This window comes from Penicillium argentinense (genome assembly GCF_028826775.1).
Source record: "Penicillium argentinense strain IBT 30761 chromosome Unknown utg000009l_segment0_segment0, whole genome shotgun sequence".
NCBI lineage: Eukaryota > Fungi > Ascomycota > Eurotiomycetes > Eurotiales > Aspergillaceae > Penicillium > Penicillium argentinense.
Genome location: NW_026622668.1, coordinates 1,243,641 through 1,266,602, shown reverse-complemented (window position 1 = coordinate 1,266,602; position 22,962 = coordinate 1,243,641). Strand labels below are relative to the sequence as shown.

General features: G+C 48.5%; 9 protein-coding genes across 9 annotated transcripts; 4 read left to right on the top strand and 5 right to left on the bottom strand.

The window, feature by feature from the left end:
• Nucleotides 1–2,705: 2,705 nt before the first annotated feature.
• N7532_008073 (Zn(II)2Cys6 transcription factor) lies at nucleotides 2,706–5,108 on the bottom strand (the record flags this gene model as incomplete). The annotated part of the gene is made up of 7 exons (XM_056620565.1): nucleotides 2,706–3,128; nucleotides 3,179–3,212; nucleotides 3,263–3,536; nucleotides 3,593–3,873; nucleotides 3,971–4,402; nucleotides 4,461–4,967; nucleotides 5,050–5,108. The coding sequence occupies 7 exons, from the start codon at nucleotides 5,106–5,108 to the stop codon at nucleotides 2,706–2,708; spliced, it is 2,010 nt and encodes a 669-aa protein (XP_056471371.1).
• Nucleotides 5,109–7,380: 2,272 nt separating this feature from the next.
• N7532_008072 (uncharacterized protein) lies at nucleotides 7,381–8,304 on the top strand (the record flags this gene model as incomplete). Its single annotated transcript, XM_056620564.1, has 1 exon — nucleotides 7,381–8,304. The coding sequence occupies one exon, from the start codon at nucleotides 7,381–7,383 to the stop codon at nucleotides 8,302–8,304; it is 924 nt and encodes a 307-aa protein (XP_056471370.1).
• Nucleotides 8,305–9,697: 1,393 nt separating this feature from the next.
• On the bottom strand, nucleotides 9,698–11,394 carry N7532_008071 (sugar porter family MFS transporter; the record flags this gene model as incomplete). Its single annotated transcript, XM_056620563.1, has 5 exons — nucleotides 9,698–9,819; nucleotides 9,871–10,075; nucleotides 10,128–10,864; nucleotides 10,922–11,265; nucleotides 11,324–11,394. The coding sequence occupies 5 exons, from the start codon at nucleotides 11,392–11,394 to the stop codon at nucleotides 9,698–9,700; spliced, it is 1,479 nt and encodes a 492-aa protein (XP_056471369.1).
• Nucleotides 11,395–12,304: 910 nt separating this feature from the next.
• On the top strand, nucleotides 12,305–13,344 carry N7532_008070 (SMP-30/gluconolactonase/LRE family protein; the record flags this gene model as incomplete). Its single annotated transcript, XM_056620562.1, has 2 exons — nucleotides 12,305–12,972; nucleotides 13,038–13,344. 2 exons carry the CDS (start codon nucleotides 12,305–12,307, stop codon nucleotides 13,342–13,344), a joined length of 975 nt encoding a protein of 324 aa, XP_056471368.1.
• Nucleotides 13,345–14,107: 763 nt separating this feature from the next.
• Nucleotides 14,108–14,929, top strand: N7532_008069 (SDR family NAD(P)-dependent oxidoreductase; the record flags this gene model as incomplete). Its single annotated transcript, XM_056620561.1, has 2 exons — nucleotides 14,108–14,166; nucleotides 14,221–14,929. The coding sequence occupies 2 exons, from the start codon at nucleotides 14,108–14,110 to the stop codon at nucleotides 14,927–14,929; spliced, it is 768 nt and encodes a 255-aa protein (XP_056471367.1).
• A 1,201-nt stretch (nucleotides 14,930–16,130) lies between these two features.
• Nucleotides 16,131–17,633, bottom strand: N7532_008068 (mannitol dehydrogenase family protein; the record flags this gene model as incomplete). The annotated part of the gene is made up of 1 exon (XM_056620560.1): nucleotides 16,131–17,633. One exon carries the CDS (start codon nucleotides 17,631–17,633, stop codon nucleotides 16,131–16,133), a length of 1,503 nt encoding a protein of 500 aa, XP_056471366.1.
• Nucleotides 17,634–19,180: 1,547 nt separating this feature from the next.
• Nucleotides 19,181–20,541, top strand: N7532_008067 (FAD-dependent oxidoreductase; the record flags this gene model as incomplete). Its single annotated transcript, XM_056620559.1, has 3 exons — nucleotides 19,181–19,447; nucleotides 19,638–20,026; nucleotides 20,079–20,541. The coding sequence occupies 3 exons, from the start codon at nucleotides 19,181–19,183 to the stop codon at nucleotides 20,539–20,541; spliced, it is 1,119 nt and encodes a 372-aa protein (XP_056471365.1).
• Nucleotides 20,542–20,900: 359 nt separating this feature from the next.
• N7532_008066 (uncharacterized protein) lies at nucleotides 20,901–21,143 on the bottom strand (the record flags this gene model as incomplete). Its single annotated transcript, XM_056620558.1, has 1 exon — nucleotides 20,901–21,143. The coding sequence occupies one exon, from the start codon at nucleotides 21,141–21,143 to the stop codon at nucleotides 20,901–20,903; it is 243 nt and encodes an 80-aa protein (XP_056471364.1).
• A 75-nt stretch (nucleotides 21,144–21,218) lies between these two features.
• Nucleotides 21,219–22,681, bottom strand: N7532_008065 (metallophosphoesterase family protein; the record flags this gene model as incomplete). Its single annotated transcript, XM_056620557.1, has 3 exons — nucleotides 21,219–21,995; nucleotides 22,057–22,611; nucleotides 22,667–22,681. 3 exons carry the CDS (start codon nucleotides 22,679–22,681, stop codon nucleotides 21,219–21,221), a joined length of 1,347 nt encoding a protein of 448 aa, XP_056471363.1.
• Between the last annotated feature and the right edge of the window lie 281 nt (nucleotides 22,682–22,962).

Sequence of the window (22,962 nt, the reverse complement as noted above, 5' to 3'; positions counted from 1 at the left end):
CGTTTTTCTAGCTGCTTAGTCGTTTGAGGGATGCCAGTGGAGATATTGCTGCCTGATGTTGAACCTTGTGAAACTGGTCGATCTGGTAGAGGCGGAGATTGAAGACGAATATTGAGCTTTGATAACACCCGATCTGGGTCTAGTGGTACTAAACCAGTAGCTGCGAAGGCACTCTGAATGATAGACTCTTTAAATGAATCATCACGGGCTGCTGGAAAAATATCAAGGAAATCATCTTTCTCGATAGAGTCGATGCCTAATCGGGTATATTCTGCAACCCGCGTTCCATAAGAGCGCTTTAATACAGCAAAACAACCAACATCAAGAGGCTGTAAAAGATGAGAAGCATGCGGAGGCATACAGACTGGTATGATGTCGTTTTCCTGGCAAATCTTGTCGAATGTTGCTGTAAGATGACTGTCGTGGCCATCAAGGACCAAAAGACGATGTTTCCCTCTCGTCTGACTTGTCGTGTGCGGAATAAAGTGATTTTGGAGCCAATCAACACCAATTTCATTACTTGTCCAGCCGTTTGGACTAATGTTAAGAGCCCAATGTTTTGGAAGGTCGTCAAACCATCGTACCATGAAGTGTTTCCCCTTAAAGATAACGTATGGTGGGAGCGCTCGTCCAGGGGCGCAAATTGATTCGATAACAGTCACCCATTCACGATTGCCAGCTTGTAAAACGCCCCTCCGACCGGTGTAAAATGACTGCGTAATAACCTTCGTCGTCGCACTAATTCCCATCGCAAACCCCGATTCGTCAAAGTTGTAGATATCATCTGAACTGATACCATATTGAGCTATCGTTTTTTCGATAAGCTTAAACCACTCCATAATAGTATTTGGGTCTTCCATTAGGGCGCGTTTGTAGTCATATTTGCGAGAGAATCGAGTAGTAAGCTCAGGATGTCGTTTGATATATTGTGTTGGCCAATTTTTGCCAACGGTCTGGAGGGCATTATCTCCGCGGTGTTTAAGCAGTAAATTGGCCATATCTCTCAACATCGCGATTGTAAGCGCAGCGCCTCTCTGATCCATAGAGATTAACCAATCCTGAATTGATTCCTCTTCCAGTTGCGTGAATTTATGGCCTGTACCTCTTGCTTCATATAGATTAGGAATGCCCTTTATCCGATCAGCAAGAGTTGTGCGCGGGACATCAAAAGAGCGAGCAGCAGCAGCTATCGTGGTATTTCTGCCATTTTGAATAGCCTTAATAGCAAGAAAGATCCTGCCTTCCTGCTCAATTGATTTTTGAGCTTTTTGACTGCGTTTTGGGGGTATGGTAGGCGTTCAAGAATAGGTGGCTGGGTAGGGGCAGAAAATTTGAGGAGAGATGACGGACCGGCAGGGATGACGGACCCGCCGGGATCTACGTTAGAGGTGCGGGGTATTACATAATACCAGATCACCGGTAACCCCACCCGGGGTTGTCGATCCGGCAATTGCAGGATATTGCTCGAAGACAATCCTGCACAGTCAGCAGCAGCAGTGAACACGCAAAGTGGGTGAATTCAGCCGGAGGTGGCGTTGTCAAGGATTTTCTTTTTGGGTCTGTCGCCTGCAGGTCTTGGGCGCTGTCGGCCTCTCGCTTCCCAGCGAACAACGTGCCAAGACGGATATACTTAGTCCATCTCAAACAAGCTGAAGGGGCTTTCAGAATGCTAGGCCTCACGTATCTTATTCGCTTGGCATATCAGACCTCGAATGCCAACCAGGGAGACAGAATGCTTACCAACACCTTCTTCCTTCCCAAACCCGGGTGGGGGTAGCGGAAAGGAACTATGCCACCGTTTCAGGAGGAATTTCTTGAGCCTCACAACCCTAACATGACTGTTACGGATACGGGAGGGACAAGTATTTTTCATTGAGGTTTGTCCTCCTGCTCCGATATTGACGAAGGTGAAGCCAAGCGCATGTGACCCCCTGGAACTTCTGCAGGTAAGCACTCCAACACCAAACGCGCAAATCAAATCAGACCAAGAAGTTTCACCAGCACAATGTCTCAAAGTCGGTCATAACCCAAGGAAGTGAGAAGAAGGGAGTGAAAGATGGTACATTAATTAGGATGGAACCATCGATGCGAGATCAAAGTATCTGTGGTACTGACAAATACAACACATCACGGTGTAACCATCATGACGGATGATTCGAGATAAATCGTGGCACTGTCACTAACGGCAAGGATAACAACATAAGCTCCAGTGACATACTGGCTGGCCGCAGAAAAGCGAGATCTAGATTGGCAACGGATGGGAGGGCGAAAAGAGTTGGCGATTCAATCTGAAAGGAGATTCAGAAGGGCGTAAATTGGGGACACGTACCGAAAGCGGGAGAACAAATGGAGAAGGAGCAGCTTTTAGTGCTTATTTCTCAAGAGGTGCGAGCCACAATGTCCACAGATCTCATTATGCTCCAAAATAGAATTAATTATGACCTGCTTGCTGATTTTATGCGGTTGCAGGTCTCTCGATTTTGAACCCAATCACCAACTACAATCCGTACAACCCAGGCAGGATTCAGAACCTTATTCCTTTTTGCCCACTGCGCTGTGAGATATACTATGGCTCAAGTCACGTGGATGTGGACCGAGCAATTCATTAGCTCCTAGGGCCTGGTGACTGAATCGGAAGAGAATCAACGTCAGATATGAATTTATCGAAGAATATCAAGAGAATAGATGTATATAGAAGCTTCATGTCAGAAGATTCGAGAAAACTCATTGCTGGCAAGAAATTGTGTGTCACTCCAATCAATTCCTTCACAAAACGAGGTGTCCATCGAGCGTCGCATATTAGTCAAGTCAATATCATTTGAAACGGTACCGCCCAAGACAAATTCACCGATTGCTTCTAAATCTAGCCACGAAAAGCCGTCTTGGAGATACGGAGAACGGGTTTGAAAATGAGGAAGAGGTCGTGCTTGGTCATCAAATGTTGAATTTGCGTCATCCGTGACAGACGGTCGATCCGCTCGCTTCCATAAGACTTCGAGCAGATTAGCGTATCTTGCCCCAAGTTCTGAGGATTCCGTTGTCCCCTTGCGCAAGGAACTGATTGTGTCACCAATAAGTCGTCGAACACTGGCACGCTCGGGGTAGGAGATAGCATTCAGAGTCCATATCTGTGCAGTGTTATACTTAGCAAAATAATTATCTTGATTCGTCACTCTACCTTATATAAGAAGACAGCAGCATTGACGCAATACCTGCTTCATGGTCAGCAATGTAATGAGCCTTGGAATCTAGCTAAACATACAAAAGAAAACGGATGGGAAACCGGTTCAAGCTTTCAGCTGACGGAATATAGTTGTTGACAATAGTCAATAGCGCCTTCGCAGCATCTATAGACTCATACATGAAGCGGGCTTCGGGGAGTGATCCGGGGCTTTCGTTGTAGGTGTGCCCATTTTCCATACCGGGGAGATTTGGTGATATTGTGCGAAGGGCAGCTGCTTGGAAGGCGAATGCGTTGGCGTATAATCTCAAATACTCATACGACAATTGGAGCAATATCTTTATGTTTTGAGAACCTGGAGTTTTCCAGTTAGTACGCGCACAAATCTAGGGGCTGAGAGATTCAGCTCACATGTCAAAGAACCCCAGACACAGTTCCATGCTGCAATTGCTCCTCGAAAGTCATCCAAGTAGGCGGCATAGCTCCCCACAAGCATCATCTGTGCGCCGGCACCCATGTTGCAGTAAAGGACCTCGTGTACATTAGTAAAGATCTGTGTTAATTCCAACCTCGCCTGGAAGACACTGGAGAAATTCTCCTCTACCAACTGTTGGGACTCCACAGTTGGAAAGCCATAACGGCCATAAACAATACTAGGCTCCAGGCCACGACACGCAAACGGCCGGCCTATTCTGACAGAAATTTGACGATCAGATAAGTAACAGGCTGTTCAGTAATCAGCCATAACTTCAACGTGTCAAGGTACAAAAGGCCTGCTTACCCGCCCACGCTAGGCGCTCCCGAGAGGCATTCGCGCCTCCATTCCTCGAAACATCATAGAACTGAGTTCGATCTAGCCTTTTGGAATATGCTAGCCGGACAGCAAGACCGATATGCATCCACGCTGCCATGTCTTCTTGTCCATAACCCAAGTTGGCGGATTCGGGCAATGAGCATTGAGGTTCCCACTCTGCGAGCAACAACAAAGCTTCAACTGCGTCCACCCCGCATTTCTTCCCAGCTACAATCTCTGTTATTAGGGAACGCATGTATTGAGCACAAGTCTCCAAAATATGCTCTCCATTGGCCATATCCTTGGCTCCAATCATGCATATTGCAGTTAGCAGATATGGCTCCCCTCGCGCTGTTTCGGAAATAAATGCGCGATTCAAGGATTTCTCTGGCGCAATGGGGTAGAATGGGTGATATATGGTGGCAAAGCTGGAGGAAAAGCGTTTGTCAGCGATATGAACTGCAGAAAGTGGCGGTTTCTGGTTACCGTTCAACAAGATTGAGAACCTGGGATGGTGTCAAGACACCAGCGTTGACGAGATGGTACTCAAGCAGGCCAGTCTCGGGGACCGTAGCCTGATTTGCACTACATTGAGCCATAGAGGGAAGACGCGAAGGTTCAGTATAGGCCGTGGTGTTTGTTGAGGCACTGCCAGCGATTTGACTCAATATTTTTAGAGCGTCTGAGGTATTGTGCAAGTCCGTCGACGCGAAGGTATTTTCAATAACACCGGCAGATTGAACTGAGTCACGAATTTCGGACAGATCATGAGCGTTCCGATGAGTGGCACTAATTGAAGCGGGCGTCGCTTCCTGCGCCTCCTCCGGATCTTCTGGGGTTGAGTATTGCCATTCCGTCGACACACTGCATGCCAGCGGATCATCACTTTTGCGTCGCCGATATCCGCCGCGGTTGGATGTTGCAAGGACGCATTCGACACCGGCGTGGACACATTTTTGGCATGGGGGGCCAAGGACATGACCCGAACCCGCTCTGTGGTGTTTTAAAAGGTCAGTTCGGAATATGTACCAGCACTCAAGAACAGAGCTTCGGCTATTCGGGCTGATTGTCTTACAGTACACATTTGGCTTTGTGATTCCTGCATCGAATGCAAGCCCGTGAAGTGCGCTTCATGACGCCTTCGAAGGTAGGGGTTTTAAGTAGACATCTACCATTCCGATTTTATCATTCTGGAGGTGCGCTGAAAGAACGGAAGTTCAAAGCTGGAAGGTGGCGAGCGGCATTTGAAACTGAATCGGCTATTCATCACGTGGACTTGAACTCTTGTTGGAAATCGAAGTGGATCATACCGTTGCACCAATAGAATGGATCAATGGTCTGAATTGCTGAAAATGCCCCTATCTGACATTTTGTATGGGCTCTGGTATTTGACTAATCTTGGTGGAATATAACTAACAAGCTTCTTCCAGGTATCCCACCGATTCTGCTGCATTCCGACAACTCTTTGCCTAACACAAGCTGCTGAATGCCCTCGGTCCGCTCGGGATACGTTAAGGAGTTGGGATGATAAAGAGGGTAGAAGGAGAAAGCACTAGACCTCGCCGAGCACATGTTTTCAATATCTCCCCACGGGGTAACCCCACCGCAGGTTTTGCGCTTTATCAACCCATGGATTCTTGGGGGATACACGCGAGGGCCCCAAAATACCCAAAACGGGAGAAATCGTGAATAAAACTGATTAGTCACCTAGTGTAATATTGGTATTTTTATACTGTCACGCTTTTGAGTGGGTATTACACTTTACCAGATCGCTGGATTTCCGTCCTAGCTCTTATTGAATCAATATTGCTACAGCCCTTCACGCCGGAGAGCTATTTGGCCGTTACTTTAGAAACTCTTCAAGCAAGAAAGCTTGCTTTGTAGTCGTACGACAGGTTTTGGCGTTTTAGGGTGCTTGGTCGACTACTCGGTGGTGTCGGCGTTCGGAGTGAGATATTAAGCTTGAAAAGTACCCCTTCTGAGTCGATTGGGACAAGTTCAGTAGCAGTGAAGCTATTTCGAATAATATGTGGTTGAAAGGCTTCTATACGCGCCCGACAGTAATCTGCGAGGAAATCGAGTTTGTCGATATGGTTATATCCAACCCCAGCAAGATTGCTTATAAAGCGACCGTACGCGTGTAAGCGCAGCAAAACACCCAACATCAAGCGGCTGTGAAATATCCGATAAATTCGATGAAATCGATGGCATACGAAGTGGTATGATCGTTTTTTTGTACAAATTCGGTCGAATCGAGGCGTAAAATGGCTACCATGCCCATCAAGAATTGATAGCCGATAATTGCCCCGTACGGGCGAATTCGTTGATGGAATGAAATATCTTTTGGACCCGGCGAAGACCAATCTCATCAGTTGTCCACCCGTATTCGAGACCTCGATTCTCCAGTCTCCCGGGAGGCCAAAGCACACGATTTCCGCTAAAATTCACCAAGACAGACCCGCGGGTGGTCAACGACCAACATTTAAAGGTCAAGAGACATCGAGCGGGCGCAAGTTACGGAATTAGGATATTCATAGACAATTCCTAGCCTACTAGCTATGCCAGGGATATTTTGCCTGGTTGACAACCAGATCGGTTATAGAAAGCCCTTGGCTGCTTTTGAGGGTAGATATTATCCTGCATGAGCCACAACACTGTCGCCGTTGGGCAAAGCACGGGTATAGCAGGCAAATGATGATTTAGTCTTACCAATCGCGACCGGCGGTCCCATAGCGCAATCCTTGGGTAGGTAAAGCTTAACGCCACCTTCACCCTTCCCCGCATTGTAGTAACATCTAGCTCGATCATACTGAGCCCCCGGGCCAGCCATTAAGATAGGGCTAGACCCGGTCCCTACGGGCTAGATTCGTCAATCGCCGAGAGATACTCGGTCCACTTCAGCAACTGAGACAATAACGTTTGGCACTAAGGCCCTACCGTTTACTACAGAAACACGGTCATGTGTACGATTGCGCTTGGGGTGACTAGGACTCTCCTTCTACGCCACGTTGCCTTATGTATGTGGGATTAGCCTCAGAAAGCCGAGGGCCTGGAAACCATATACAGGCCGAACCTTACGTCCTTGACCATCCATTAAGAGACACAGCGCCATCATTTTCGTATTTTTTTAATTTCAGTATAACTTCTCGACAGCTTTGAGTAAAATAAAATTTTGAACCAAATTTCACAATACTTCCGAACTCGGCCGAAGCTGAAATAGCCTCAAAGAAACAACCGACCACTCACAATAAAACGGAGACTGAAGTTGAAGGAAGCACCAACCGTGGATCGCATCAGGCTTCGCATACGAGCAGATGTGCCCTTCTATTTCTCAATTCCTATTTCTCTCCCCTTTTCCATCCCTCCACCTCTTCCCACATCGAACAATGCGACCTCCTCTCCACTCATGTCACCCACAAGCGCTTCCAATATCACCAATTCGTTGAAGACCGCCAGCAATGTAGTACAGTCATACGTACTCGTGGTTTGCGCAGTCGTCGCCTGGTACAATGCAATTGAGTTGATCATCCTCTGTTTCGCCTCGTTCAAACGTCGACGTGGGATATACTTCTGGAGTTTGCTCGTTTCATCTGCCAGCATTATTCCGCTATGCCTCGGATATCTCCTGCTGTTATTCCCTACAGGCGTCTCTCTATATGCCTGTGTGACATTAATCCTTTTCGGTTGGGTCTTCATGGTGACTGGACAGTCCGTGGTTCTGTGGTCAAGACTTCATCTCGTACTCCAGAACACGAGTATTCTCTCAGGAGTGCTGCGGATGGTAATAGTCGATGCCCTCATCTTCCACATCCCTATCATTGTGTTAATGTATGGGACAGTGACAGTTCCAGGTGGTGCCTGGTCACGCGGCTACAGTGTGATGGAACACGTCCAGCTAGTGGGTTTCTGCGTGCAGGAGTCCATCATCTCAGGGATATACGTATGGAGTACCTTGCAGTTGCTGCGGCTAAGGCCACAAGGCCGCCCGAGCGCGATTCTCTATCAACTTCTCGCCATCAGTATCATTATTCTTATTCTCGACGTCGCAGTCGTCATCATCGAATACCTTGGTTACTATGCCGTGCAGGTAATGTTCAAGCCGGTTGCCTATAGCGTCAAGCTCAAGCTGGAGTACGCCATCTTGGGCAAACTGGTCACCGTTGCTTGCAGAGAGTATACCTGCCCGGAGTTGCCTTCCAGTGCAAATGAGATTGACTACTCTTCGTCAACTGTCATCGCATATCGAGTATCGCCCCAGTGTCAATGGATAGCAAGGCCTACTCCAGCTTCAGGGAGGAAGATTCACTGTGAAAGCTCTCGTCCGATGTGATCGTCACTGGCCACTACAAAACTCATTTGCCTTATGACTTGAGAACCAGGTATACCATTTAGTTAATCGCGTGCCATCCATATCTCCCCTGACATGCTATATGATTGAAAGAGTCAATATTGAGATGAGATTCTTTTCCGAAAATCGGGGACGGGGGAGGAAAAAGCCCCATAGACCGTCGGATAAACCAATAAAAAATATTGTCGGGGCATATCCTCCTGTCAGAACAAACTAGCGATGACCCACTGCTAGCGTCTGATGGATAGCATCCTTTTGCTTGGTGTACGCATTCTTGCACTGGGCTGCGGCTCCGGTGTTGTGACCGCCGAGCGCCGGCGTGTGTTAGTTAGTTAGTAGTTAAAAGCTATTGTGTCCCTAGCAATTCCCTTAAGCTGGACCACCCCAAAACACATATTAAATACGAGGTTAATATTCCTCTATGATTCAACCACGAGGAGTATTTTCCCTTACCTTCCAGGCTTTGTATTTCCTTGGGCTTAAGGAATATATGGATAATTCCGAATTATCTTAGAGAATCATTGGATGCTTTACTATAAAATACAGCATTATTTTGACGTTTCAGACGAAAGTACATACAGTATATCCTCACTACTACTTAATATCACTCTCCTATATTATCACAGTAGGCTAGGGATACTACGCTGATATAAATCCTTAATCTCTTGCTGTAGGAAGCCCTAGTGATTGAAACACCATAGTAAATGCGACATTTTATGGTTTGATATTTCAACACTGAAGAGTTTGTACAAAGTCGTAGGATATTCTAGTGTTTAGTATGTTATACTAAGCATGATTATTATGTCGAGAAGTATTTCGAGGCATCTCCAGGTAGAGATATATATTGAAGAGGGGAACGCTCGATGGCAGCACGCGCTGAGACGTGCGGGTCGATTCAGCAGAAAAACCACCACAAAACACACGCGTAGCAATCAGGAAATAGCGAGAACCCCAAGTGTATGGGTCAGGTCGGGGAGGTGTTAGAAGGTGTATTCTAGAACTAGCTATCCGGCCACCGTATACTGCCGGCTATGTCACATAACATGGATGGAACCCATGTAGTAGGGGGAGGGAGTCTCCCCACTACATTATGTATCACCTGATCGGCGCGTATTTTTGGTAATGCAAGTAAATAATATTTCAGTCTACATCTCAGTTAAGCCATCCTATTTTTTACTCTAAGGAACACTATCCTATCAAAAATAAAATAGAGCCGACTTCTGATTGTTGATATACAGTGACAATGACGACTTTGAACTTTATTCACAAAGAATTGGGACTAACATGGAGTAGCACAAGAATCGAACTAATTCTTACTGTAGAAACAATTCAAGACAGTTCTGTTTTACACAGTGACTGGAAACTACTGCGTGAGCTAAGCCCCTTCGTCTCGAACCATTTCGGTGTGGTCAACCATATGCTTAGCCGCGAACAATTCTCTTGTCACCTGCTCGTCATCGCCAGCAAAGAGCCGATCAATTTCTTCAAGCTGAAGGCCTAAGATTTTTTAGCATTATCTCGGAATTCACGGGGTATTCCTATACTAACCTTTGGTCTCTGGGAAGAAGAAGTAGATGATCGGAACCCAGAGAGTATTCAAGACGGCGAAGATGATGTACGTCTTCCATCCTATATTGCTAATTGCGGACGGCGTGACCTGCACGACAAGGTAGTTGCAAATCCAATTCGCAGCTGTGCTTATTGATGAACCACGCTGCCGTAGTCTTAAAGGTAGGATTTCTGAGGGATAGACCTGATCGGCTTGATTAGCAAGGAAGCGGCTAAAGCGCTGGACATAAACTTACCCAGACAGTTGCTTGAAACCCAATAGTGAAAGCTCCTTGGAAAACGAACAACATGGCTGCTGCCGCAATACCACTCACGTGGGCAATTGCCGTGTTATTCTGAACCTGGTAAATAAGAGCCGTCTGCACAACCATCACTGCGGCCATGATTGAAACCATAGATAGCAGCAGTGGACGTCGACCGATGCGATCAATCAGGAACCACGGAATAAAAGAGGCGACAAAAAACCATGTTTGCAAAAAGCCTGACATCAAACTGGACATATGCTTTGAGAGGCCAACAGATTTCTCAAATAATGTCCCAGAATAATAAATGATGGCGTTGATACCGCCCAGCTGCTGGAAGATCTGTATGCCACAAGCAATAAAGAATCGCCTTTGGCTCTGGATCTTGTCATTTTTGAGAAGGTCCTTCCAAGATCCAGCTCCCACTGCCTTTTCGACGGCGACGGTGCGAATTATATCTTCATGTAGGGCCAGTACATCAGAGTCGGGCATCTTTCCGTGGTTCAAGCGGCGAAGGACTTCCAAAGCCTGGTCATGACGGTCGTGAGACGCGAGCCACCGAGGGCTTTCATCCACGACGAGTAGAATTAGAAGCATAGGAAGCAGAAATGCGCACTGAAGGATAACTGGTACACGCCAGGAGTAACTAGCGTCACCTGAGGAGAAGGCGTAATCGATCCAGTACACTAAGAGGATCCCAAGATTGAGGGTTGATATCTGCATACAGACAACTGATCCTTGTCAGTAAATAGTCAGGATTTCTCTTTTCGGTAGACGGGGAGATGTACACAAGCCTCGGGAAGCCTTCGGAGCAAACTCAGCCTGCATGACTGGTACTGTCGAGTTCACCATGCCAAGACCAATGCCAGCGACCACGCGCCCCACAATAAGGTGGGCTCGATGATAAGCCGTAGCTTGTAAAAGAGAGCCCGTGATCAGCAAAATAACGCCAATGGCAATACTCTTTTTGCGTCCAAGTTGTTCCCCAACAACTGCTGTGCATATACTTCCTAAAAACGCACCGATTTCCATAATGGAGACTATAAGACCAATCATAGTAGGGGAGGGCGAGTTGAAGGTATCATTAAAGGCGGTTTGATTCACAAGACCTCCCATCAAGCCGTTGTCAAATCTATCTCTGGTCAGTCAACCCTTCGGAAGCCTACATCTCAATCCTCCCATATACAGACCCTATCTGCATGAAGCCAAGCGCCGTCAAGGCTGTCACGGCTCCAAAGAGAGCATTTCCTTGTAATTTCATGTTGCCACGGCTGAAGTAGCGAAGCAATATGTGGCACAAAATTGTGGAGAGTGATAAGGAGAAACGTCACTAAAGTGTGTGGTGCTGGTCAGATGTTGGACTATGCCTCATGCGCCAGTCCTAGGTGGGGGACATCAAGAGAATGGGAAATCTCAAAGGATTTATACATGTGAGAGCAAGGAACCCCCTGGGACAATTATTTTTGTTGAGAGTAGGTTTACAGGCAGGGGAATCATTTGGTACCACCTGACTTGGAACATTCGTGTGGCGCCAAGCTTTCACCATGGTTGGTGGACCAATAGATAGATGCTTTCCCCCAGATTGGCCAAGAAGCATCCCCGGGTTTAGAGCCGACCTTAATCACTTCGGATCACGGGTAAATGCTGTACCCCGAAATGATATGAATTCCCGTCGGCAATTGTAATGGCTCGTATAGGAGATACGGCTGGTGTCCAATAACCTTCGGGCCTCTGTCTGCGCTTAAGACCAAGACTGTGGGGATGGCGTCAAACTTTGCCCGAACTCCTGAGAACGGTTCATATATGTACCTTCTCTAATACTCCACTTCCAGAACGCTTCACTGATAAAGCGGCTATTGCAGAAAAAGCACCATTGTCGATGGAAATATTCGATGGCATCTGAACCATAGTCATGAATCCAGTCAATCAATCGATAATCAATTTAAACTTTCACTGGCCCGAATACCCTGCAATTGCCGGGAACACTAATTTTTGCCGCGCTTTTGAGACTTTGGCATTGGGTTCTGGGCCGGTTCTAGAACGTTGACGACAATCGTTTTATTTCTTTATTTTCAAATGGGCTTTATTGTCACCCTTTTCGACCTACGGAAGTTCTAGGTCTGCAATAATCATCACCAGCATTCCACTACCAAACCGAAACCTCGCCTACCATGGGCTTCCAAACGGCGAACGCAGCCTTCAAGAAGATACTAGGATCGGATCCGCGCCTGGAAATTTGTCTCGAGAATTACGCGTATCCCTTCGCTCATGAAGCCGGGGTTTTCATTCCCGAGACATGTGAGGTATTCATGACCAGCAACCGAATACAAGGGGCGGATGGAGAGCAGAGAGTGCAGATCTCCAAGTTTTACGTGACAGACTTGGATTGCACCCAAGAGGAAATCAATTCAGAGGTTCTAATGGCCAACGGGGGTGTGAAATATAAGGATGGTATCATTTTCTGCTCTCAGGGCACTCTGACACACCCATCTAAAATTGTGTGCATGAAATATTCGCCTCCCTTTGAGACCGCAACTTTAGTTGAGGGATTCGGTGGACGTCAATTCAATTCGGTGAATGACGTGGTTATCCATTGTGATGGATCGATCTGGTTCACGGATCCTAGCTACGGCTACGAGCAAGGGTTTCGGCCACCACCTCAATTACCCAACCAGGTCTATCGTTTCAACCCGCAGACAAATTCTCTCAGAGTAATGGCCGATGGATTTGGAAAGCCCAACGGCATTGCATTCTCTCCAGACTGCCGTATCGTCTACATCACGGATACTGACAGTGTGCGCGGCGACGGCACTACTGACCTCTTCCGCCCGTCGACTATGTAAGTATTCCTTTCCTAATCGTCTCTCCAGATGTGTGAATATCCCGGTTGACCACACTAAATAGATATGCATTTGATGTTACATTGCGTGAGGGAGAGCCGTTCCTAATCAACCGACGAGTTTTTTCCATGGCAGACGTCGGGGTGCCTGATGGCATCAAATGTGACATGGATGGCAACGTTTATAGTGGCTGTGGGGATGGAATCCACGTTTGGTCCGGGGGAGGCGTTTTGCTAGGAAAGATATTGGTTCCAGGAGGCGTTAGCAACTTTTGTTTCGCCCGACCCGGTGAGATAATTGCGCTAAATGAGCACCGGGTATGGAGAATTGCGCTGGCTTCGTCTTGTCGGGGCTCTGTATTAAAGCTCTGATGTTCTCAGTTTCGGTTTTTTTGTCGTTCAATGGTGTTATTTGTAAATTAAAAAGCCAAAGGAATTGGATAAAATCATATAATTTGGTAAGTATTGAGAATCAAGTTCTTCGCGAGGATATAAACCCTAACGGTATCTATAGCGTAATTTTACTATTGACTGCGGTGAGTCGACCCAGACCTTTTGGGATAGACCTCCGTGCTGCATTATAATTGTCTTCTAAGGACATCATGACTAGGAATTCGGTAGTGTTAGCGGGTTCTCCTCAGCTACGAATTATTAGGGAGTAGGTTCACGTAGCATGCTAGAGCGCGTAATTTGAAACCACACTTCTGGGGTGAAATGCAGATTAGTCTTTGAATAAACTATTGCCAAAAAGGTCTTCACAAATTTTGCGGCGGCTTGGGGCTGTTTTACTGCTGGTTCTAGAAACTACGAGAATTGTTTCTTCAAATGTTTTCGAGTGGTGAGCCCGTGACTCCGTGCCCGGCTATTGGACTAGGTAGTGTCATAAACGTTATTTTGGAAGCATATTGAGAAGCCACCCAGTGGTAAGTTCAAACGCCGAGTTTACCGCTCAGTAGCCGCCTGGACTTTCTCTGTTTTTAAGAATCACCACGAGGATAAGAAATGCAAATATAAATTGAGAGGCCCTATGCAGCGTGGCAGTCTCAGAAAAGGACCCGAGCAAATGATCTAGAGCAATATTCCTATCTGCCGACCTTCCACCATCTCATTTTGAAACCATCAGGATAAATCGAACATGGAGCCAGACAACGATATCAGGGGAAGACTTGCCTTGATCACTGGTGCCTCTGGAGGGTAAGTGTCTCCTTCTGGTCGTATAAAGATCGTGACTGACATGACCCAAAAAAGGATTGGCGCAGCTTGCGCCCGTGACCTCTTCAACCATGGTGCATGTCTGGCACTGACATATTCCACGAACAAATCCGCCATCGAGGCTCTCATTGCCGAGCTGAAAACCCAGGATCCGTCCCGCCACGTCACGTCTCACAAGGTAGACTTCAGTGACGTGGATGATATTGCATCTATGTTTAGGCAAATCCAATTGCTACATGAGCAGCCTGGGCCAGATATCCTGATTTCGAACGCCGGCTATGGCAAACGAATTTCAAACATCATTGAGATCCCACTTCAGGAGTTTGAAAAAATGATTCATATAAACCTCACGTCCTCATTTCTGTTATCAAAGCAAGCCATTCCTTATATGGTCTCTCAGAAGTGGGGGAGGATCATTTTCATATCATCAATCGCGGCGATTGGCGGCGGAATAAATGGTTGTCACTATGCTGCAAGCAAGGCTGGTCTAACTGGGATGATGAAAAACTTGGCGACGAAACTAGCGCAGGATGGGGTCACGGTTAATGATGTCGCACCTGCGATGATCGGTGACACTGGAATGATCCCGGACGCGACACTACTGGCTGGAACAGCGGGCGATGTGTCTAACATCCCAGTGGGACGACTAGGTACTCCACAGGAGTGCGCAAATGTGGTAACGATGCTCTGCAAGACAGGCTATATGACTGGGCAGAGCATTCTACTTGCTGGGGGCTTGAAATGAGAACTATGTAGTGTGACTATCTCTGATTGCCTCCGCATTTGTAACTACACAATCGTACCTGATTATTTTAAAGCCAAGGAATAATATGTACCATTTTAGAGGATGAGTCGTTCAGGCTTAAGCTTTTATCAATCATGGGTAATAGGTTTCTCCGGACGACAGTGTACGCGAGTTTGGCCTAGTAAATCTATCGCCATCATCCTCTTTCACTATAATCACATCGTGTGAAATCTAAAATTTACGAGGATGAACCTTGTAAAGCAGGTACTGTACTAGGACAGGAGAGCAAAGAGACGAGCAGAGACAACCGAACACGAGAAGGAAGGAACCAGTGACCTGGGACGTGACCTGGGATCCAACCAAGCACCAATGAGACAGAGGCTTGGCGGGGGAGTAGGGTGTGTGTTTCTCGCAGTGTTTCTGGCAGTGTCAACGTCGGCGTCGGGCAGCCGTGGGGTTGGTAACCCCTTCCACTCCGTTCCTTCGTTTCAGAGCATAGATCTCTACGCTTACATGTGCCGTGTACCACTTCCTAAGCGAATATAATTTCTCGCCGAGGCCTGTCGTGGCCCAGAAGCCGTTGTTGCCTTTTGTTATCCTTATGGTGTGCGGCTTTCAAACCGGTGGGACGCTTCGGCAAAGTCGAAGACAGCTTCCCTTGTCTTCGTCCGCGAAGCGTAACAATGTTAATCTTACTCCTTCCCTCTTCTCCAGGTTCCCATAACAAGTTTGACAAGCTGTTAAACGCGTCGCCAACCTTTCCTCTGAGCTCCCGCCGTAGCTCTCTTAGCTCCGGGCAGTCCAGCAGTACCTGGGTAACACTCGGGTGCCAGTCAAGACGCCTGGATATGGCCACAAATCAGCGATGGAGATATCAAATATGCACAAATGATAGCAAGAACAAGCTCGATTGGATGAGCAGGGAAAAAGAGAATAGGAAATGAGCAAACAAAGGACTACACCAAAGCCGTCACAACTTAGGATCTTAATTCCATCATGTCAATGCTTCAATTAAAAACGTTAGTCTATCACAAGGCTATTTTCTCTATCCATGCCTTTCCCTGTCCTAAAAAGACACCCATCATGACACATGCGCGCGAGGAAAAGTTATAAAATCTGCAGAATGAGGGGGAAAAAAATCGCTAGAAGACATAAATGAATCGGGAATCTTTTCATAACACCAACAGCTCAGTAACAGAGCTTAGTTGATGTACTTGGGAAGACTCTTGACGACACCGTCCCGGGCGATGTCTTCCAAGGCGATAGTGACGGTCTCCACAAAGCGCTTGTCACCACGCAGGTCGTCACCGAACAGAGACTTAATGCTGAGCAGTGGCATGGGGTCGGTGCCACCAGCAAAAGCGGCGGCGTGAATCTCCTCAAGCATGGGGTCTTGAACCTCGAACTTGTTGCCGTTGTCATCAACACCCTTGATGTAGTGGAAGTAGGCGGCAGCTGTAAAACAGAGACGACGGAAGGGTCCGGTCACCCAGATGGCTTCAGCAATGGTGGGCATGATGAACTGGGGGATCTTGCCGGTACCACCACCAGCAATGCGAGGCAGCTGATCCCTGATCGGGGGGTTGGAGAAACGCTCGATCAGTGTCTCGCAGTACTTGTCGACATCGTGACCCTCAATGTCAGGGAGAGTGCGCTTGGTCTCCTCCTGCATCATTTGCCAAATGAACTGTCTGAACAGTGGGTTCTCCATGACCTCGTGAACAAACTTGTAGCCAGCCAATTGTCCACCATAGGCAATGATAGCATGGCTACCATTCAACAGACGAAGCTTGTGCTTCTCGAATTCAGCAACCTGCTGCACATTCTTGACAATCTGAACTCCCACCTTCTCAAAAGGCGGGCGGCCGTCAGAGAAGTGGTCCTCAACAACCCACTGCATGAAGGGCTCAGTAACGATAGGCCATGAGTCTTCGATGCCAAAGTCCTCAGCGAGAGACACCTTGTCGGCAGCGGATGTTTGAGGAGTAATGCGGTCGACCATAGCATTAGGGAAATGAGCATTGGTGTTGATCCACTCCGCAAGCTCGGGGTCACGGAGACGAGCGAAGGAGACAAGCATGTGGCGGGTGATAGATCCATTTCCTTGCATGTTATCACAGGACATAACAGTAAATGGGTTCAATCCCTGTGCGCGGCGGCGAGCCATGGCGTGAAAAAGGAATCCGAAAGTGGTCTTCGGGGCATTGTCAGGGTTCAGATCGTGCTGAATGTCGGGGTCTTCGGTCTGGAGTTCGTGGGAGTTTTCGTTGTAGTAGTAGCCGCTTTCGGTGACGGTAAGGGAGACGATGTGGGTATCCGGGTGTGCCATCTTCGCGATCACGGCTTCACGGTCGTCGTGAGCCCAGAGGAAAGAGTTGATGCTGCCCATGATCTTGGCAACACTCTTGGTGGCAGAGCGCTCAACAATGGTGTAGAGGTGGTCTTGGGAGCCCAGGGCGTCCCGCATACCAACATCCCATGGCTGCAGACCAACACCGCAAATTGCGTAGTCGGTAACACCGTGGTGCTGCATCAGTTGGTTCATGTAAACCGCCAGGTGAGCGCGGTGAAAACCACCGACGCCAACATGGACAATTCCCTCCTTGACAGCATCACCACGCGGGAAGGTAGGGTATTCGATCGGCGCATCGGATGCGGACACGATCTGGGGAAGGTTCTTGCTGTTGAGTTTGATGGCCCCCATTGTGAAAGGAATTGAAGGAAGTGGATGAGATGAAAGAGAGAAGATGAAAAAATCGAAAGAGGGGAGGAGCTTGGGGAGATAAATATTATGAATTGGCCGCAAGCAGCTCTTCTTTGTACTGGAGGTCACCGCCACCCGGACCCGCCGCTTTTGGTAAAATTGATAAAAATGGAGAACAACCCACATCATGTGGCGGGATGCAGTGGGGGCCCCAGGCCAGAACGAATGAAAGATGCATTTTGGAATCCGCTCCCTCCTGTGTCGAGGCTATTGCTCGCGTCACGCGGAAAATTCGAATGTCGGGGGGAGCTGCGCCCCGGTCTCCCCAGAAACAGTACGAAGTATACAACCCGTTGAGATATGCGGGCGGCCAGGATCTGGAGGTCACCTGCGCCTACGGTTCTAGATTTCTTCGATCAATTGACCTTGCTAGGATCTCAGCAAGGTTAAACCGACACGCCCAGCCATGATTGGAGGGCTCGCCGGGTTTCACGGGACCATATGAAATTTCTTAAATTCTTAAAACTCTTAAGATTTCTTAGATTCGTCGGACTAACCTGATTAGGAGATCCCGCGACGGCTTCGGCCAGAATTCTCAGGCCACAGGCACCCCGGCGGCTGCCCTACAGGGATTCGACTGGCTGGAAGTATTTATAGCCCTCTCGGCTTTGAAGATTGAATTTGCCTCCCCCCTGATTGGTGCCACTTGGACGACACCTTGACTGAATCGAGCATAGACAAGAGAAAACTTGCAACTTTGCGATGTCTCGTGGGCTCCGGATTACAGTGCTGCAGTGAAGATCACCCCTCCGGTCCGGGGGAAGACTTCCCGGCTATCGGCAACCCCCTTTTTTTTTGGCTGTCGACAGGGCCTAGGTCGGGACTTTGGTCGCTCGACACTTTGACAGCTGTACACAGGCCAACACATCCTCGGAAATTGAAATCTCTGCTCGGCCACGTGAAGAGGGCCGTGGGGCTGACGAAGTCCTGGAGGAATAACAATTAGTCGCGAAGAGGGGCAGGGGAATGTGTAGGATCGCAAAGATCAAATCCACCCAGCTCCATAAAAAACTCCATAGCGGTGCATATCTTGGGTGGGGAGGGATCCATTGGCAACGGGATCCCCCAGATAGGCTTCCCGAGAGACCATCGGCCTCGCACAAGTTGCCCAGGGTCTGGGTGCCTTTTACCCGGCATCGCAGCGATTGTCGCTCGACCCACAATTTCCGTCTCCAATGCTTCGATGCAAACTTATTTTGTGAAGCGGCGATCTGTAACGACGTGCTGTTCACCTTGGCTCTGCAATCGAGGTGGACCTTGGGAGTTCGAATGTCCCATTTGGGCAGCTATCAATCACGTGCACCGCCATTGGCCCTTGACGGCCGGGGCTCTTCCGCGCAGATATCGATCTGCCATACTAGTACCAATGTACCGATGGTATAGGCTTGGGGGCCAGTGAACATTTGCATCGGCCCAGCCAGTCGAGGATCATCCGGTCTCCGAAGACGGAATATACAAAATAGCAGCATACTGGTCTTGTACCTCCGATGAGAGGCTCCCGACCGCAGTTCCAGGCAATCCCGCGACTAGCGCTCTACCTCCGTGGCCAACGGCCCCAGCCACCACCGAGACGGTGCTTGTCGGGATCACTCGTCAAGATGAGCTCGCGACGCGAAGACTCAATCCCGCATGAGCTGCGCACGGCGGCCGAGCCCCGACAAAACAGGCTGTACCCTGTGCATCTGTCACATGTGGAGGAGATCAATCTCTCCATCCGACTCCTACACTTGGCCATCCCTCAGGAAAATAATAATGTATGTTGGCTCAATTCAGTCTTACGTGTTGCAAGTGTTGGAGATGTCCCGAGATGTCCCTTTTATCATCTCAAAAATGTGCTTTGATGGTGTGGGCGGAATACTCAACCATCACATTGCATATCCTGCAACATCAGTGACCTATATACATCGCAATCACATTGTAGGCACCATGCTCACGCATTTTTAGGAAAACCAGCAATCATTCGCCTTCCTCCCAGGCCAATGGCTAGATGTACACATCCCGTCCATCTCCAACGCTGGTGGTTTCACCATTACCTCGACCCCAGCAGACGCCCAGCCGCTACCATCCCTTGATTCTCTGCCAGAATCCCTCGCCAGTGACAGAATTGGTGCCCTTAGTGCTCCAACTCTACAGAGTCGGACGCCTTATGTAGAATTGGCCGTTCAAGACTCACCCTCCAACCCAGCTGCTGCATGGCTATGGAGACCAAAAGAGGAGATTCTTGGACAGGAAATCAATATCCGCGTTGGTGGAAGCTTCACCTGGCCACCAACTGGAGTTGACATTCATAAGATCAAAAATGTGGTCTTTATCGCTGGAGGCGTTGGTATCAAGTATGTTCCATCGACACATAATTTTGGGGTCTAGGACACTGACACGCTATAGCCCGCTCATCTCGATCCTGTCGCATCTGAACAACCAGTCACAAAATACTCATGCTTTAAATGTCCACTTCTTATACTCGAGTCGACTATCACCAGGAGAGGATAATAAGCCTCTAGAGACGAAACTGGAACAAGTTTTGTTCCTGCCGCGACTTCGGTCAATACTTCGCTCCCAAATGCAATCGCAAAGGCTCCGCATTTCTCTAGTGCTCTTCCTTACTAACCTCGATACTTCCCTACTCGATTCTGCTAGCCTACCATCAGACCTGACTATACAGCCACGAAGGATTGGTGACGATGACCTTCGCTCCTCAGTCATCGGCAGAGATGGTAAGATGGACCCGCACGAGACGGTCTCATATATCTGTGGACCGCCCAATATGACCGACGACTTCGCGGAGCGGTTGAAGACCGTCCTCGATGATCCCGAAGGACAGCGCATCTTTTTTGAGAAATGGTGGTGAGAAACTCAGTGCCACAATACTATTCCTAATTAAACGGGGTTTCAAATGCGTTTTTTGTCGGGAAAAAAGCGCAGACGCAAACATGGCAAACCTATGTTTAGCATCTACTTGTTCTCGCAAAAAGAAGACGCAGTGAGAAATGACCACATATTCAATAAGTTGAATCATCCGTCGGACGCCGACCTTTTGCAGGAAATGGAAAAAAAAAAAAAAAAAAAGGAAAGGGAATATATGTACAGTGTAAAAGAAAGGGTGGAGCCGTCAACGACAGAAACGACAGTATAGCCGGGATAAAGCGACCGGGGATCAGTAAACAGAAAAGAGGAGAAAGAAGAAAATGGAAAGAAAGATGTTCTCCGCTAATATGCTTCGCTGGAATCTTTGACGGCACCGCCATCGACAATCATCATATCATCGATCTTATCTTCGGTTTGACCCCATTCAAGACGTTTGTAGGTCTTTACACGACCAGGGCCCATGTCGAAGTCGAAGAAGCGTACTCGTCGAACGTAGTTGTCGTAACCACCGTATCCACCTAGACCTCCGCCGCCACCGTAGCACATCCAGAGGGAGGGTTTTTCGTTGGTGTCTTTCTCGAGCATGCAATAGTCGTTTGCGTGGTCGCTGAGCCAAGTTAGTATCCACAGCGGAAAGAGATATGAAAAGTTGGATAGAACTTACTGTCCACCACTGACAAACAAAATACCCTCTTCTTCGAGAGCATCCTTGAAGCCAGAATTGAAGCCCGGTGCCGTCGGGGCCTCTTTCCACTGGCCCTTGAAGTACAAGTTGGTGCTCCGGTATTCGGGCAACGGAATATGGATGAAAGCAACGTTCATATGGATGTGGGAGTATTCCTGATGTTTCTTTTTCAGGCTTTGGGCGGTATTTTTGAACCAACGTATCTGGCTGGGTTTGAGCCAATCGTAGCCTCTAAATTGGCGTTCGTCGGGAGAGTAGGAATGAGTGTCAAGGAGGTAGAAAGTAAGGGCAGAGTGCGTGCTCTTGCCACGGTCGAGAACTTCGACAATGTAGTTTCCGACGCCGTCAATGTCTTCGGGGCCGGTGGTTGAAAGGGAATAGGGAAGGTCCTCGTAAATGGACATGAGCTGTGCTCGGCTCAGATCGCCTTCATCGTCATGGTTTCCAAAGATGGCTGCATATGGGATCTTGCGGTCAACGAGAAGTTTCACAGACTTGAAGAGGGCGCTCTGAGCATCAGGCGAAGTCTCTCCGTTAACCTGATCACCGCTGAAAACAACCATATCAGGCTTCTCTTCATCGAGGAGACGTTCCACAAATTCCAAGGTCCGAGGATCAGCCTCGCACTTCTGTCCAGGTACAATTTCCGCCGGGACAGGGTCACGGCAGTCACCTAGGCCAGTGCTCAAATGAAGATCTGCCAGCTGCATGACCTTGAATTTTCCACCTTCGTTGATCCTGGGAGTAGGCTTCTTGTTCTTTGTCGGGTTTCCTCGTCGAATACTGAGACGAGTCTCCAAGCGTTCTGTCCACCCGTCCAACAGCAGGGGGTGTATCCTTCACTTCCCAGTTAGGACGAGGGTCAACAGCGTCCGCGCCAAAAAGCACATCGATGTATGTCACTGCCTTCTCTGAGTCGCTAGCGTGACGGGAGGAGGATCGTTTCAACCAGATGCCACCAGGTCGGGATTCCCAAGCCTCCTCCACCCCCTTACCACCATTGGCAGCGGTATAGTCAGTCGGCGGAGTGAGGCGACTAATCTTCAGATCGACAACCACTCGGTCATCAGCTCCCAGTTCACTCTCCTTCTTCCGCTGAAATTGGATGTAGGCAGTTGAGGTCCACCCCGAGCGCAGATAGAGGTCTTTGTTGACGCGGTGCCAGACATCCGGGTCCGACTTGCAATTCGAGAAAGGGTTGAGTGAGGAGCATCTGATGACCGTGACATCGGTGATCACATATCCGGGGTAGTGCATGGGCAGATGGCCATGGATGGACTCGGGGAGGACACGGAATCGGTTATCAAGGAACACAACGACGAGAAGCACAAAAGAAACGATTAAGCCGAGCTGGACGCCCGTGCGGACCTATAGAGAACGAAATATTAGCCAGAGATTCGAGAATCGAGTAAGGGACTCGTACGAGCCGGCGAGCCATGATGAAGGTATCACCCTTCCAAGGACTTGACCAAGAGCCGGGAGGTGCACTGTCGCATGATGCCACCCACTTTCAAGAGGGTGTATTCCAGGCCACGAGATGACCAGCAAGTTTAGGCCAATCCACAGAGCTCTGGATCCATAAACAAAAAGTGAGTAGCGGAGAGTTGTTTGGGGAGGGAGCGAGGTCGAGGTCACGGACCCGCAAGGCGGTCACGCTGCAACTCCTGAAGGGTCCAGCCTTCTCCGCTTCTACCATCAGGGAATCGTCTCTATTTCAAC